The sequence below is a fragment of the Opisthorchis viverrini genome (assembly GCF_000715545.1).
Source record: "Opisthorchis viverrini unplaced genomic scaffold opera_v5_55, whole genome shotgun sequence".
NCBI lineage: Eukaryota > Metazoa > Platyhelminthes > Trematoda > Opisthorchiida > Opisthorchiidae > Opisthorchis > Opisthorchis viverrini.
The window spans coordinates 1,905,110-1,919,410 of NW_008751709.1; the positions used below are offsets into that span (position 1 = coordinate 1,905,110).

The 14,301-nt window shown below is 39.9% G+C and overlaps 1 protein-coding gene across 1 annotated transcript in view; it reads right to left on the reverse strand.

Annotated features, from left to right (window-relative positions):
• Positions 1-14,301, reverse strand: part of T265_03642 (hypothetical protein) — a gene marked incomplete at both ends in the record, with an annotated part of 101,792 nt that overhangs the window by 64,301 nt on the left and 23,190 nt on the right. Inside the window, one exon of the mRNA XM_009168177.1 lies at positions 11,089-11,249. Within this exon, the coding sequence (XP_009166441.1) occupies positions 11,089-11,249 (161 nt within the window). The remainder of the gene's footprint in view (positions 1-11,088; positions 11,250-14,301) is intronic.

Genomic DNA, 14,301 nt, shown 5'->3' on the forward strand with positions numbered 1-14,301 from the left:
ATGTAAGATCAACTGTGACGTTCGGTAAACGTTTGTTGATTCCTCCACACCTACCGACACTTCATGACTCTCATTCCACATTTCAGACACTGTTTGGACTATAAACTTCACCTGTATTTTCCTTGGCGTTTACGTTGGATCTGCTCAAAGACCTGTGGTACAATCTTGAATGTACGTTCGTAATGAGTCATTGCCATGTATTAATCGTTGACACTTCTACTCAGTGAATAATCGTTGTTTATTTCTAGCTATTACAGAAACATACCGAATACAACGACAGTCTTCTCGGCTTGACAAAGGACTTCGGGTGCGTATACTCAGATAGTATCTCAGCCGCATATCTTGCATCAATCACCTAGGTTCAAAGGGAAACCTAAATCAACTGCTCTTATTCTCCTATATTTCTCATAACAGTTTATCTTCTACACAATTCATAGCCCATATATTCTGGCAACAACAACGGGTTTTATTTGACCATTTCCAGTGGGTTGATGAATATCAACATGCCAACAAAAACATCTCGCTACGAATGACTGGAATTGATGATTTTTTTAGAACAACCTTACCAACCCCTGCAATGCAAGTGTTACTTTTATCGCATTATCAGCCTTTTGTGTCATCAGGACGTGTTGAAAGATATTTCTGAAGAAGTTTAAATGATATCATATTTGTAGTAATTATATGGGCCCAAAAGAATAAGTTCTACTATGTTTTCTTAATTTGAAAGGGGTTACATTAGGTTGATATAACCATTGATGGCACCAGAAACAATATTCTTGTATTTATTGAAGCCATTGTAGAACTGATTAGATTCTGCAATTTGCACAGGGATTTTGTAGCGTAAATTTATGTCCAATAATGGTCCAAACCCATTGGAGATAGCTAGACTATCTCACCGATAAATTGTACTTTAAGATCAACAGTCTCTTGAACATCGGACGGAAAGGAGTTTGCCGCCTGCTCTCTTGTCTTTCCTTGGTATTTTCTAGAAAATGTCACGGTAACTGGGGTTTTTGATGATCACGGTACTGCATGCTACCTTGCCATATTCTGATTCGGGCAGCCGTACAAAGCGATAAATTGACAAGCAGGACATAGTGCAAATTGGACATGCTCTGAAGATAAATGCGGTTGTGAAAAGGCAATCATAACCTGGTTTCAGACAGGCCCTCTTCAGGACTACAGTGTGGCAAACCTTTTCTGACTTTTACGATCTTTTGGTAAAAAAACGTTGAAGGTTCTCCTGTAAGGCATGCGTAAATATGTGATTGATGTTTTGGAGTCTCATACGAATTGTTAAATTTCATTGGGCAAATATGAAGAGGGTGCAGCCGAATAATTTGAAAGCATCCATGAAAGCTTTTGATTACAGAGTAAAACAGATAACCTGTGTATTCTTGTTTTTTTGTGTCGGAAATCCTTTGCAGGTCATATTTTCAGGTGGCACATGAATTGCGGATACAAATAAGCTGTCTGGTTAAAGTATTCCCTGTCGTCACTTTTTAGGTACTCTTCGAACTCATAACAACCTGCCTGATTCCCACTAAGTGATGCCTTCTGGCAAATTTCTGAACTTATTGCACCTACCTCAAGATTGCTTCCTAGGAACTGGATCAACAGATCATTGAAAAGCTGATAGAACGGTCATCCTGTTCAGAATAACTCTCCGCAGCAAAGCCTACCTTACTGAGAGGACCACTCTTTATACATAATCAGAAGCTTTCGTGACATCCTTACGTTATTGGAGTGACTATCACTCAGCTCAAATTACCCGCTGATTTTCAGGCAACTGATAAAACTGTCCTTCGGCTTGTTAGCTCCGCTTTCTAGTGGTGCAGACAAGCGTTCTAATTCTCCTGGACGGCGTTTGTTGCAACTTTCAAAGACTATCTAGGCAGACTGCACACTGAACACTGGTTTCGCGTATATTTATGGATTGACCATGCAATTTACAGTCACTGGAACGAATAAACGGAGTGTTAGTTTATTTTTGGATGCAAGCAGCCTGAATGGTTTTGCACCTTTGGTTGGGACAGTAGCATAGCAGATTTCGAGTTTTCGTCGCATAACCTGTGAGGACAATGAGATTAGTTACTGCGACAAAATTTGTATCAATTTCAGTAGGTAATGAACCATTTGAACGCTATTAGATGTCTTAGCGTTCACAACGAGCCATTTTCCTGTAACAAAACAGTGCTGACTGTCTCAACAACTGTTTCAACGTCTCAGTCGTATTTTTTGGGAGTCGCTCTTGACCCCAGATGGTACATTCGCCATAAGTCAATGGAAATGTCTCGAATGTTCACAAGAAATGACACAATTGGTAGTTTTTGTTTTAATCAGCTGTCAAGTTGACCAAAGCGTTAAGAGTGCTAGCAACTATTCTAATTGTTTTTTCAACTGATGATTGCCCTTCGAGGAAACTTTATAATTGTGAAGTAACAAATTTGAATCGAAAACCTAACGATAGACATGTGGCTCTATCCAGATTGACTCAAGTAGATTGTTTTATGACAAGTTACGTTTCAAGGTGTAACGGATGGGGTAGGCCGTACTGAATGGACTACAAACTGCCGAATTAGGTGTTATGTAATCTTCATGCAAAACAAACAACGAATTATCAACTATTTTTATCCTGGCAAATTTTCAAACAGAAAGGCACCGTTCCATATGCTGCCCAAACACGTGCTACACACGGATGGCCGAAGAAACATATGTTGCAAAGTATTCTAGGGTCATATTCTGGCGTACGATGCAGATATTTACCAGCCTACACACTCAAGGGTAACGGGCAAGTACGTTCAGATCGAACAGACCATGGCCCAAAATACACCGAACGCGGATTCGAAAATATTTTGTCTGTGCAACGGTTTGCTCGTGTACTTTTCCAGCCTAAGCATTCCACACAGATGGCGAAATGCCGCAAAGTGCTGAAACTGAACAACACACACGTAGGCCTGCTTTTCAGTAAAATTCAACTGGGCTTTTCGTTGACAAGGGCGATAAGCTGAAATTAGGAAAGGCTACTCCTAAGAAAGCATTCACGGAAAATGTAACTCCTCGCAATCTTTTTGCGTGCATTTAACCCAAACAGATATGCTTTTTGAGAGCAAGCAACACAACTCTACATTTAAAAGTTCTTTTCTTGAAATAAACTGTTCCGTTTTACAGTTGCCAAATATTCCACAAAAATGCATCGGTTGCTGTCATTAGCTGGGGCATTTGTCGCCTTCCGGAAATAGTACCTGAAGAGGATCATCAAAGTAACTAGCTATGGACGGGTGTTTTTTTCATCACAAAATTTTATAAGCTTTCTAAACAAGCAGCTACCTTTTAGCTTTGTAGTTTTTACGCAGATTTCAACGGCATTTCATGCGATGACATCAGATTGTAAAGTTTTTGAACCAAATGAGTCATACCACCCGACATTCTTACTTGTCTCATCTCAGGGTGGGGCACCCATATCTGGTTTAATCTTTGAAGTGTTGTTCCACGAGAAACACCAAATTAAGTACTAACCAACGCTGTTTCTGATGTGCATGTGCTACCAGTTACCAGAATCCCACAATTTTGTTGTTTCTGAGGGGGGAGGGAAGCTACGTTTTCGTAACAATTAGTTTTCCGTGGTTGTTGGTGACATCACATGTCTGACGCGCAACCATACGGACTTGACTTCAAGTAATCACAGAACTATGTAAAGCAAGGTCTGAAATTGGCCTATGGGCATCCGGCATTGTGCTATGTGAAGGGCCTCAAACCTGGCTAAACTAACTCAACGTGAGAATGAGTTTGAACGTGGCAGTACAAGGAACAGTACTTTCATGAAATGGACAGTGTCTGTAGGTAGGGTGATAATATCCACAAACTCATAATTTGGCAGACGAATGTAAAAACCACTGACCAGGACAACAATGCAAGAATTAGGGACTTGCATAATCGACATGATTCTCAAAAGGTTCGTATTGGTGGTATGTGTTAGCCTGTTCCAAACCGGCTACTGCACACGTGGCTGATAAACAATGCCCAGCTTTATAGTACTGTAAGTTGGAGCACCGGTTGACACACCACACTTGTATGAGTGGGCCATTATCTTTTTTGCAGAAAAAAACATCTTGTGGTATCTTCCTCTGTGAGTGAGTAAACGAATTGAGACTATGCACTATCTTTTTCCTATGTGAAAAGTATCACGGTAGAAGCAATCTGGCTCTCGACTCGAAGGGACCTATTCAAGCCTTTATATTGCTCTCCTTGGAACTATCGCAAATGACCGAACTGTCCAAACCCGGGATCAAATAATCTTTAAAGTTCATAAGGTTCTCAGAGAACAGTGATTAATTGCTATTCTATGTCTCATGAGAACCACAGTTGTTTAGTCAAGACGACATAAACAAACATGTATGCAATGATTTGGTAAACGGTGAAACATTTTACTGGAATATTATTGGTTAGCGTATTTTACTAAAGAAATTCTATTTCAGGATGACCTTGGGTGGTTGCTTGAGCCGTCGGTACTTGCGCTATCCCACACAAGGATGGACTAAAGAACTTTTGCTTCATAGTAGTTGAATTAAGTTAAAGGCATCCGAATGTACCTTGTTCAGCCTACAAAATAAATGGAAACATTTGCAAACTCATTCAGTGATGGAAAGAATGAATTTTTCAATAGTCGGTGTCACAGGGAAACGTTTTTTTGAAGGCACGATCCAGAAGAATGACGAATAATTTTGTATACAGCATAAAATGTTTGTCCAGTGCGTGAAACGCGTTAGTTTTCCGTGCTCTACAAATATAGCATCATTACGCCCTCTTAAAACTGCTTTGTTAAATTTCTCAAATTTCACCCTGCAATGTGATAGGAAATGGGAATGAGGAATATGGATATGGTATAGTGTTTTACAATTGTTGGGACCGTTTGGTCGGCGCCACGCTATGAATAGAAGATAATGGAATCCAAACTGCTGCTTTTTATTGCTGTCCAGACTATATAATTAATGCGTGTGAAATTCCAAATGTTACTGCTGATTACTAGCACATTATATCACATTAATTTAAAAGCATACTTTGTTAAAATGCAGACGCAACAACAACTGTGTGGCTGTTGACTGTGTTCACAAAAGTGGCATGAAATCAATGGTAAAAGGGAACAGATTGACTTTTTTTTTCATCAGAGGCCTTAGATCAATACAACCAGTGCTTGAATTCAACATTGGTCCCACATGCACCGCGGTTTAATACGTAAAATGAACGCTTGTACTAAGGATACCTAGCTACAGGCTTCATTCAAGGTCCTTCAGATTACTGGAAATTAATCTGCAGTACCATCAAAACCTTTTGTTTAACCTCCAAGAACGGTTGCTGAGTAATCGTGACAGTCAACCCTGATTATTTGTATCATAGTTCTACTAATTGCGGTAATTTGGTTACTGTTTTCATTTTCGTGTGAACTATATGGGTCTTGGTGAGACCTCAAATACGGAAATAAAATTCGCTTTCGGCAAAGGAAGTATAATCAGTACAACGGTTTTTGGCTATTCACGTGCTAAAATATTCTGAGAGCGCTATTCATCCACGCACATTTGTGGGTACTGAACAAATTGACTTTTACCATGGGGTGTGGCGTGATCTGTAAATATCCCGGGACTGGTGGTACAACGTGGCGTCTGGGCAAAGACAAAGTAAAAATTGAAATACCGGGACCGCTCCACTAACATCACTGGGTGGCCAATCGGTACGTCTGACACATGTCATCTGGAAGATAAGCTAAAATTAAGTTGTCCTCCACCCTGGCCGACGTTTCGCCAGCCAACTCATACCTACTTCTTTGGTCCACCTGCCGGGTGAAATGCTGTTGTCTGAGACCAACTTATAATACAAATAAAAAAACTTTCAAAGCAGAGAGATATGGTTTTTAACAAACTAGAGTCTCATTGATGCCTGATACCGAATAACATCCCAAACTGGACTCACTATTGTATTCTACAACAATTTTTCGTTTCCAGTGAAGATTATTTTCAGTCTAGCCATGGTCATATTTTAAATATTATAACCTTGAGAAGCGTCATTCATTTTAGATTATCCTCTCTTTTAAGTGAATCCATTTGCTGATTGCCGTTAGTATCTTTTCCGCAGAAACTTTGGCTTTATAGCGTGCTGTAAATTGTCCATCACGTTAAAGGAGACGCTTTTTTGGATCTAACTAACCTGTTTTTTGTTCTTGTGTACTCACATTGAAAGATCCTTGTTCTCTAAAACAAAAACTCTTAGTGTGTACGTTAAACTGTGACTGTACCGTTAGTTAATTATCAACAGTTCATCTGCTGCTCAACGTATATTGTAGATGTTTTTTAAAGATCTTGGATGTGCAATGACTTCAAAGATTCTTTCAAGACGTTATTGAGTAAAACCGTAGTCTGGTTGCGAGAAAAACCAACCTCACTGCTTCATTTGCTTGGTAAATCCGGTCTCAAAAATGTGCCTTATCAAACCCATGGATAAGAGTAATTTTTCGTTGCTTAAACGTTATTTCGACTGATGTGAGAACCACCACGTTGTACTCAAAAACGTAACTCATTATCAACTGTATCCCCAAGGCTGAAAGAGTTACACAGCGGACAGCTTTGTCATATATGTCTAGTGGATGAAAGAGGTCTTTTGACCTGCAATATAGTAGACTTTTCATTGGGTACTACCAAACTGAAATTTAAGCCTGATGTACCACGAGTTTTATTTAAACGCTAATATGCATTGTCCTTGAATATGGTTCTGTCAAACGGCTGTAGTTTTACGAGGAAAAAAACAAATAGAAGCCTGCCACAATCTTATATTAAATGTCAGATTCAGTCAGCACTCCTGCATGTAGGCATAACACTATCAGGTCAGTTTTTTGGAAACCAAAGAACTTATTTTCTTAATTGCTCCATACAGATCCAGCAGATGTTTTTACTATTGCAAGATGTCCGTTACTCATTGTTGTTCGTTACTTTTGATTGCTGAAGGCTGCATTGGTTTTGACCGAAATATGTTCACAGTTCCATAAGTTTAGGTTAAAATAAACCCACATGTCAAGTTCAGATTCGTATAAAATCTAACCTACTCCATTAAAGTAATTATTGGCCCAGGAATTCAGCCGGTTTTACGCAGTGCACTACAATTTTGTTGTAAACGTGACTGGGCAAAACGCAAGCGAATAATAGAAGTGGATACAAAACAAATTTAACTTCTGCAGAAGGTGAAACCCTGTCTTGAATGGACTAGTGGGCAGTCACCTGTCATATTGTGACCATTTGTTTGCAGCAAGGATGTCAGAATAAATAAAAAGTTGATTGGAACCGGAATCACATCTAAAATATATCATGGTAGGTCAATTGTAAGTCTGCAGTACGTCAACCAATCACTCCCCAGCGAAGGAGGAATAATGTGCCATACAGATGAACTGAAGTGCAGAACAACACCGGTTGACAATGCCTTCTGCCAACTGTTTCAAACTTACCCTCGAAAACAAAATCTGGAAAACTGTTTTGCAAATGTCGGTTGAAACAGTCTAGATTGTATTTCTGGTGAACTCAGTCAATAACTGGCATAATGAACGGTGTTATTTCCTTCCTTATATATAAACTGCATTTGTTCCAATGTTTTGTTTCTCACATTCCAACGAATATCAGTCCCGACCTAAGCAACTATTTTGAGTTTTCTTCGCGCCAAACTGCAACAAACACAAAGCCATTGCGTTTCACATAAGAAGTAAACATCTGAATCAAATACTTCTACACTGCTACTATTGTGAATGTTTCAACTTCTCACATGAACGCCCTCCATCTAATGATTCCATGTGATTCAAATGTGCAGGGAAAGAGCATGACTCTGTTTTTCTCCATTACACAGACTTAACAAGAGTGGAATGCAAATGCCCACGTTTCAACCTATCATTTAGATTGTTACGGAGGGAATATACCTCACAAACACGATGCTGGAATATTGGAGGAGAGCGGCGTTTTCAAAAAAAGAAATTTGATAAATGGTTAACCATGGGCAGCCATCTTGGACGGGCACAACTGTGTCTAGAGCTGCGAGTATTTCGTAGTGAATCATCCTTCTTTAAATGAGAAAACTTCAATCAAATGTCGAATCGAATTTGGTCAACACGTCCTAGTGATGTGATAATCGTGTTTTTTCATCAGGCAGGTGGACTCTATCACCCTCTCCCAAACCAGTCTATTTCTCCGTTTGTTCTTGATTTATAACCACCTGGCGGAGAATAAACCTCTACTTTCCAAAGCCCCGAGCCTGAAATCAAAATATTCACACGCCGGTTATCATCACAGTAAACTTGGTGCCTTCACAATTGCTTGACCAAAGGAGCAGCAAAAAGGCTGCCTTATGATTCGACTTCGACACTGTGAGACGGCCACTTGCGTCCTGCATGCATGGAGACCTCAGCAAAATCTAATCAGCAATTCTTATTGTCTTGTGCAAATCCGTATGTGGGCTAAACAAAACATTCATCAACTTAACTGACACATTACTGTGAATCCCAAAGTAAATTTAGCTACGAATGCAATTGAATAAGACAATCAGCCTACCTACGTGGGTCTGACCAGTCAAGAAGTTGATTGATTGGGTAGTCTAGTTCCATATTGTTAAGACAAGAACTAACTGGAAACGGAGAGCCCAAGATTTTTTATTGACACTTTGTTACTCTAGCTGCCTGTAACATTCCCAGGTTTGTAATTGTAATTGTTCCAGCTGCTTCGCAAGTGAAGAAACTCAACTGAATTCACACCCTACCTCACTTTTCTCGTTCATATCAAACTTGATTTCTCTCAAATTTGTTGTGGCGAAAATGTTTGACCCCTCTTTCCTAAAACAACACACATCCGGGTTACCATCTAAACGGCAACCATCGATGTCATCCATTTGGTAATCCTTCTAGGTTTCTTCATATTGAAAGACAAACTTGCTTATTTCTTACACATTCCTCAAGGGTTCTCCGTACACCATGATTTTTTACCAAAAAAATAGTAGCTTTTATTATCCATATTACTTGTTTCAGAGCCCATTTGAGCTGAAAAACAACTTAAGTAGCACAACTTGCGGTGTTTTTTTTAAAGTTTACAGAAGCTACTTTGGTTTGGAAATCGTTGCAGGCTTTTAGTACTTAACGTTTTAAAGTTCATCGGTAGGTCCATAAAGAAAACGTGTTTTCATACCCTTCAACTTCTAACATTTAAAGTAAGTTGAAGATTGGCCTGTGTAATAATTTCCAACTAATTTGGTTCACACGGGACACTCACTTAAATTCCAGCTGAATTTCCGGTTCCTGATATCCTTCAGCTGAATGTAAAGTACCAGGCGGCCTAATGTTTCAGTGGATACGGTATTCGAGATGTCGCAATACATTGTACAGGCATAACATACTTCTCATAGGGTAGCTGAAAAATCGAATGTCGTACCAACTGGCATATGAAGCTGCCCGGTGGAGCCCATTTAATGGAGAAAGACCATAAACGAGAGATTCACCTGTGATTCAGGTGAATCTTTTGCGAAAACCAAGCTGACGTGCAAATTCATTTATGTCATATTTCAAGCAGTTTGATTTCAAGTTGAATGTAAGGTTGACAAAAACAGTAGGGTTGCGTCTATATGATGAATGGGCAAACCTGTTTGTTGGTTTCCGAAGATTCCCGATGAACCATACGAGTGTCATATTACGCTTATACAGTGAACTGAAGATTTTTCTGTGATAGTTACTAACCAACACAGAAATATCCATAACCAGATGACAACCGTTTTCATCTATTACAGAAGCGCATTTAACAAACAGTATATATTCAGTGATGGAAAAATTCTCAGAAACTGGGGTCGATGTTGTCTTATTACCGGCGTACCGGTGAGTACTACTAATGAGGCGTGCGAGTAGAATGCTTTCTCGAAAAATCCGCTTCGCGTCTCTTGAAAAGTGAGACCTATTAGAAAATTTGTGGAGTTGCTTTGTAGCACTTGCTGGCATTTGAGTAACAGTCAATGAATATCTAGGACAGTTCAGGAAGACCCGTTCAAGGAGGACGGATTTTCAGTTTTGTAAACAAGATACAAATGAGAGTTTTGCTCCGCTGTTCAATAGTCTGCAACTGTTCATTTGATGTTTCTATAATAAACAACTCCGCCGCGAAGGCCTTCTTCCCTTCACCGGTATACTTAACAGCCTCATGTTTTTACGGAGTACCACTATAGTTGATACCTCTGATCATCCAGGTTGACAGACCGAGATACTGTCAAGACAAAATCTGATCTGACGTATTTAAGATCAATCTGCAAGTCACGTGTTAATCGATGATCATGACTGCCTACAGTCACTTTAATTGTGAAGAGGATATTTCATTCGTTTTTTTTGAGACTTCAATACGAATATTTAACAGTTGAAAGATCAAGAACACAGGAGCGAGATGGCCCAAGTGGTTAGAGCGCTAATTTACTGACCAAAAGGTCTGTGGTTTGAACCCGACCTAGGCCTCGTGACTTCCCCTGTCTAGGCTTGGGCAACCTGGTATTATCACAGCCCTCGTGCAACCTTCGGGCGTAACGGTGATACTACTGATGTATAGGCACGCGAGTAGGATGTGTTGTTCGTAGAATTTCGCTTTGCGTCTTTTGAACAGGGGAGATCTGTTGCGGAATTCGTGGAGCCACTTTGTAGCGTTTGCTTGGATTTACCCGACGAATCAGTGGAGTCCAGGAAAGTTCAAGAAGACGCGTTCGATGTTTGTCCAAAACTGTTGTGTACGCATTCAACTCGTGTTTCTTCTCCTCATTTATTTCCACCAGTTGTTTTTCTAGCCGGTCTACCCACATTTAGATACATGCATGCACACAAGATTATGAGGAAAGGCTCACCTCAGTTAGGCACTATAAGAGTGCCACAGCTGAACGATTGTTTTAATACTTCAAGAACATTGAATGTTTGTCCAAAACTGTTGTGTACGCATTCAACTCGTGTTTCTTCTCCTCATTTATTTCCACCAGTTGTTTTTCTAGCCGGTCTACCCACATTTAGATACATGCATGCACACAAGATTATGAGGAAAGGCTCACCTTCAGATTTGACACTGTGTGTCGAAGGAGTTACATGTTTGTACAAGGACCCGTTGTGCTGGTGCTCAGGTTGTGTAGCAGTTGAATTCAGGCGTGAATTGAATGGTCCTGTACCATCAAAGCTGATTTCTGATGTCGGTTCGGCAGAACTCATTCTGTAGCTGATGAGTGAAGGTGGAGAAATGAAAAACCAACGTGAAAAAATTCTGGATAGGTGACAGAATATTCGCCAGCCTACAGTATATAAGTTTACAAAGTATGCTGGTTAGATGGATTGTACAGCTGTTTGCATAATTAGCTTTCGTTTTCAGTGAATACATTTTTGTCATTCTTTGTATATGCGATTCCGAAAAAAAGATTTATCGATTGCTTACCCTATCGAATGGTGGCAAACTGAAAGATTGCACCAGCCGCACAACTGACACTGAATACCAGTGCTTATTAGACATGAAAAATTGTTACGTTGTGATACTAGACTTAGATGGTTTTGGTACACTTTATCTAATGAAGGTTTTTATTGTCGATCGCACTCAAGGCATTACCATGTTCAACATGTCTTGGTATGTTCAACTTCTTGTTGATCGCTGGTGGGTCTATGTNAGTTGTCTCTCCTAAAACCCAAAGAATCGTCTGAGTGATCATGTTTCTATATCTGTCTTTTAGCCAAATCCCCCTGTTCAGGTGAATACTAATCACTATGAGCAGTATTGAAGCAGGATAGTAAGGACAGGGGGTTATTCTGAAGCTAGTGCAAGCTGGTTTTTAGTTACTATTTGATAATATTCGTCAGTCCTGTCTGTGGGAGTTGCCAAGTGCATCAAAGTGCAGATCAGTGTCTTTTGTAGTGAACATCCCGGATTTGAAATTCAGAGACCAACATTAAAATTGTCCTTGACAATACCTGAAAATATTTACCTTAGCGTAATTCCCAAAATAAATGTCCAGCTTACTCTGTTAACTGATGAATAAATTTCGGCAAAGTGCGGGCTGGTCTAAGAATAACCTTTGCTAAAACGTTGATCAACGCACAATACCCCCCTAGAATGAAAAGAACAAACTTGCTTGCAGAATAGTCCGTGAACTTTCCGAGTAATCCCGAGAATAATGCATCTCAGAGCATGGCTGATGATACCTTTACTGGCGCGAGGAAAACGTAAAGCAAGATGAAACGCTGATGCTTCCCCTGAGCTAGTTTTTCTGATGAGGCAAACCAAAAGTCCTGTTTATCAAACATCTCCCGCAGAAGCGACCAGTGCAATCCTATAACTAAAGCCTTCTAATTATTCTTCTGAAAGTGTATAGCTGGTTGTGTAAACCGTAATCTGAGTTTCATTGAACGACAAAATAGTTGAACGCGACGCTAGCTACGTTCACTCAACTGTTGCGTCTGTTGCTGAGATAATACTGTGAGTCGTCGTTATAGCAACGGTCAATCAGTGGACAAACCACATTGTCAGTATGGTAAAAAATAGTCCTAACCTGCCAGGCAGCTTGATCAACTTTAATAAATCAATGATTTTCTAAGCTATGTTTACCTGAATAATTAGGCTGTTAATGCTGAACAAGCGTCAACCTGATTTGTAACAACTCTGGCAAAAAAACGATCGCTCCACCTACTGAAAAAGGACGTAACAGAAATTTTCACAAATGCACTTTTTCTTTCATTGTATGCGTCACGCAAATTATGATCTGCACAGCAAAGTAATAATGTAGACGAAGCAGTAAGTCTGCCCCGCTTTACCTTTTGCCCGTTCCTCAGAAGTGTGCTGTAGTATACTCTTTATTGATTGTCTGAAAGACAGTGCATGTCAGTGCGTCGTCGACACATATCTAAGACCATACAAAATTGTACACATAATCGCCTGGAAAATGGAGAATGCAAATCCGGTCACATAGAACCGGGAAGGAGTGAGTGAGAGTAAAATAGATGGTACTATGCTAACATACTTATGCCCAATGGACATTTGTTCTGTGTCCAGGATGAATGTATAATCCTCGCGCAAGGCATGGACCACCCAGACGGGGAAGGGACAATCCGGTTGGCAGGAGAACACGTCTGTTATTCACATATCGCTATCCACAGTAAGAATAACCTGAAAGTTGTCAAAGGCTACATTGCACACTGATTATTACCTTGTTGTTTTGAATTGTGTATTTTGTATTTTGCTAAGGTGCTAAAAAGGATCATCTGGTCCACTGTAATTTCGTCATGTAATTTAAAAGTTACAGGTTGCTTGTTCTAGATTTGAATGGCGTAGGTTCTTCTTGTCTTCTAACCAATGAATATGAAGAGGTGATCCACTCACTACTCGATATCTGTCACAAAATTAAAAAAAGACTGCGAAAGAAGAATCCGTAAGAAGAAGCACTTGGGTCATACGCAGTTGCAGCTTAAACCCTCTTGAAGCCATTCACCTTTTTTCACATTCACTTATGAATTTAATTATCCTTTACACGTTTGAAGACAACGTCTTTCAGTAGGTAAGTTTTTATCAGACTTTCTTAGGCTGTTAGACAGCAAAACTCCTTCTAGAGTTCAGCATTTCGGCTTAACCACAGAGTGGACCATACTTGAAACGCACTATGAACAAACGGGGTTTTATGTCTAGGCAACAACAGTGGTCGACCTCAGGTTGCGAACCTGTGAAGAAATAGACTAGACTAGACATTGTGAAAAATGCGTTTCTCTGCGCGAGATTTTTTTATTTTTAAAGTACAGTGAAGCTCTTGGGTCTTTTTGGAAAGGCACAACCCCGTCGTACACCTAATGCTGCGCTACTCCTCCGTGTTGGATTTCGTTTCCCTTCTTGGTGTGCTGTAATTCGGAAATTCACTGGATTAGCCGTTCGTAGTTTTATACAGTGTTTGAAAACCCAGTAATAACGGGACCGTGGGCAAAAATCCGCTGGCCTTATTATTATTTTGAAGGATTTAACATGTGGATTTCGTTTCCTTCTTGGTGTGCTGTAATTCGGAAATTCACTGGATTAGCCGTTCGTAGTTTTATACAGTGTTTGAAAACCCAGTAATAACGGGACCGTGGGCAAAAATCCGCCGGCCTTATTATTATTTTGAAGGATTTAACATGTGGCTGTGGTTGTCTTAAGCTCTAAGGTCAGTAGAGGTTAACCTGAAATTTGGGTCTTGATCAGAGCTACCAAAAATGAGTTAGAGGACTTGCTGGATTTAAATAGGAGACCTTAAATTGTTTGC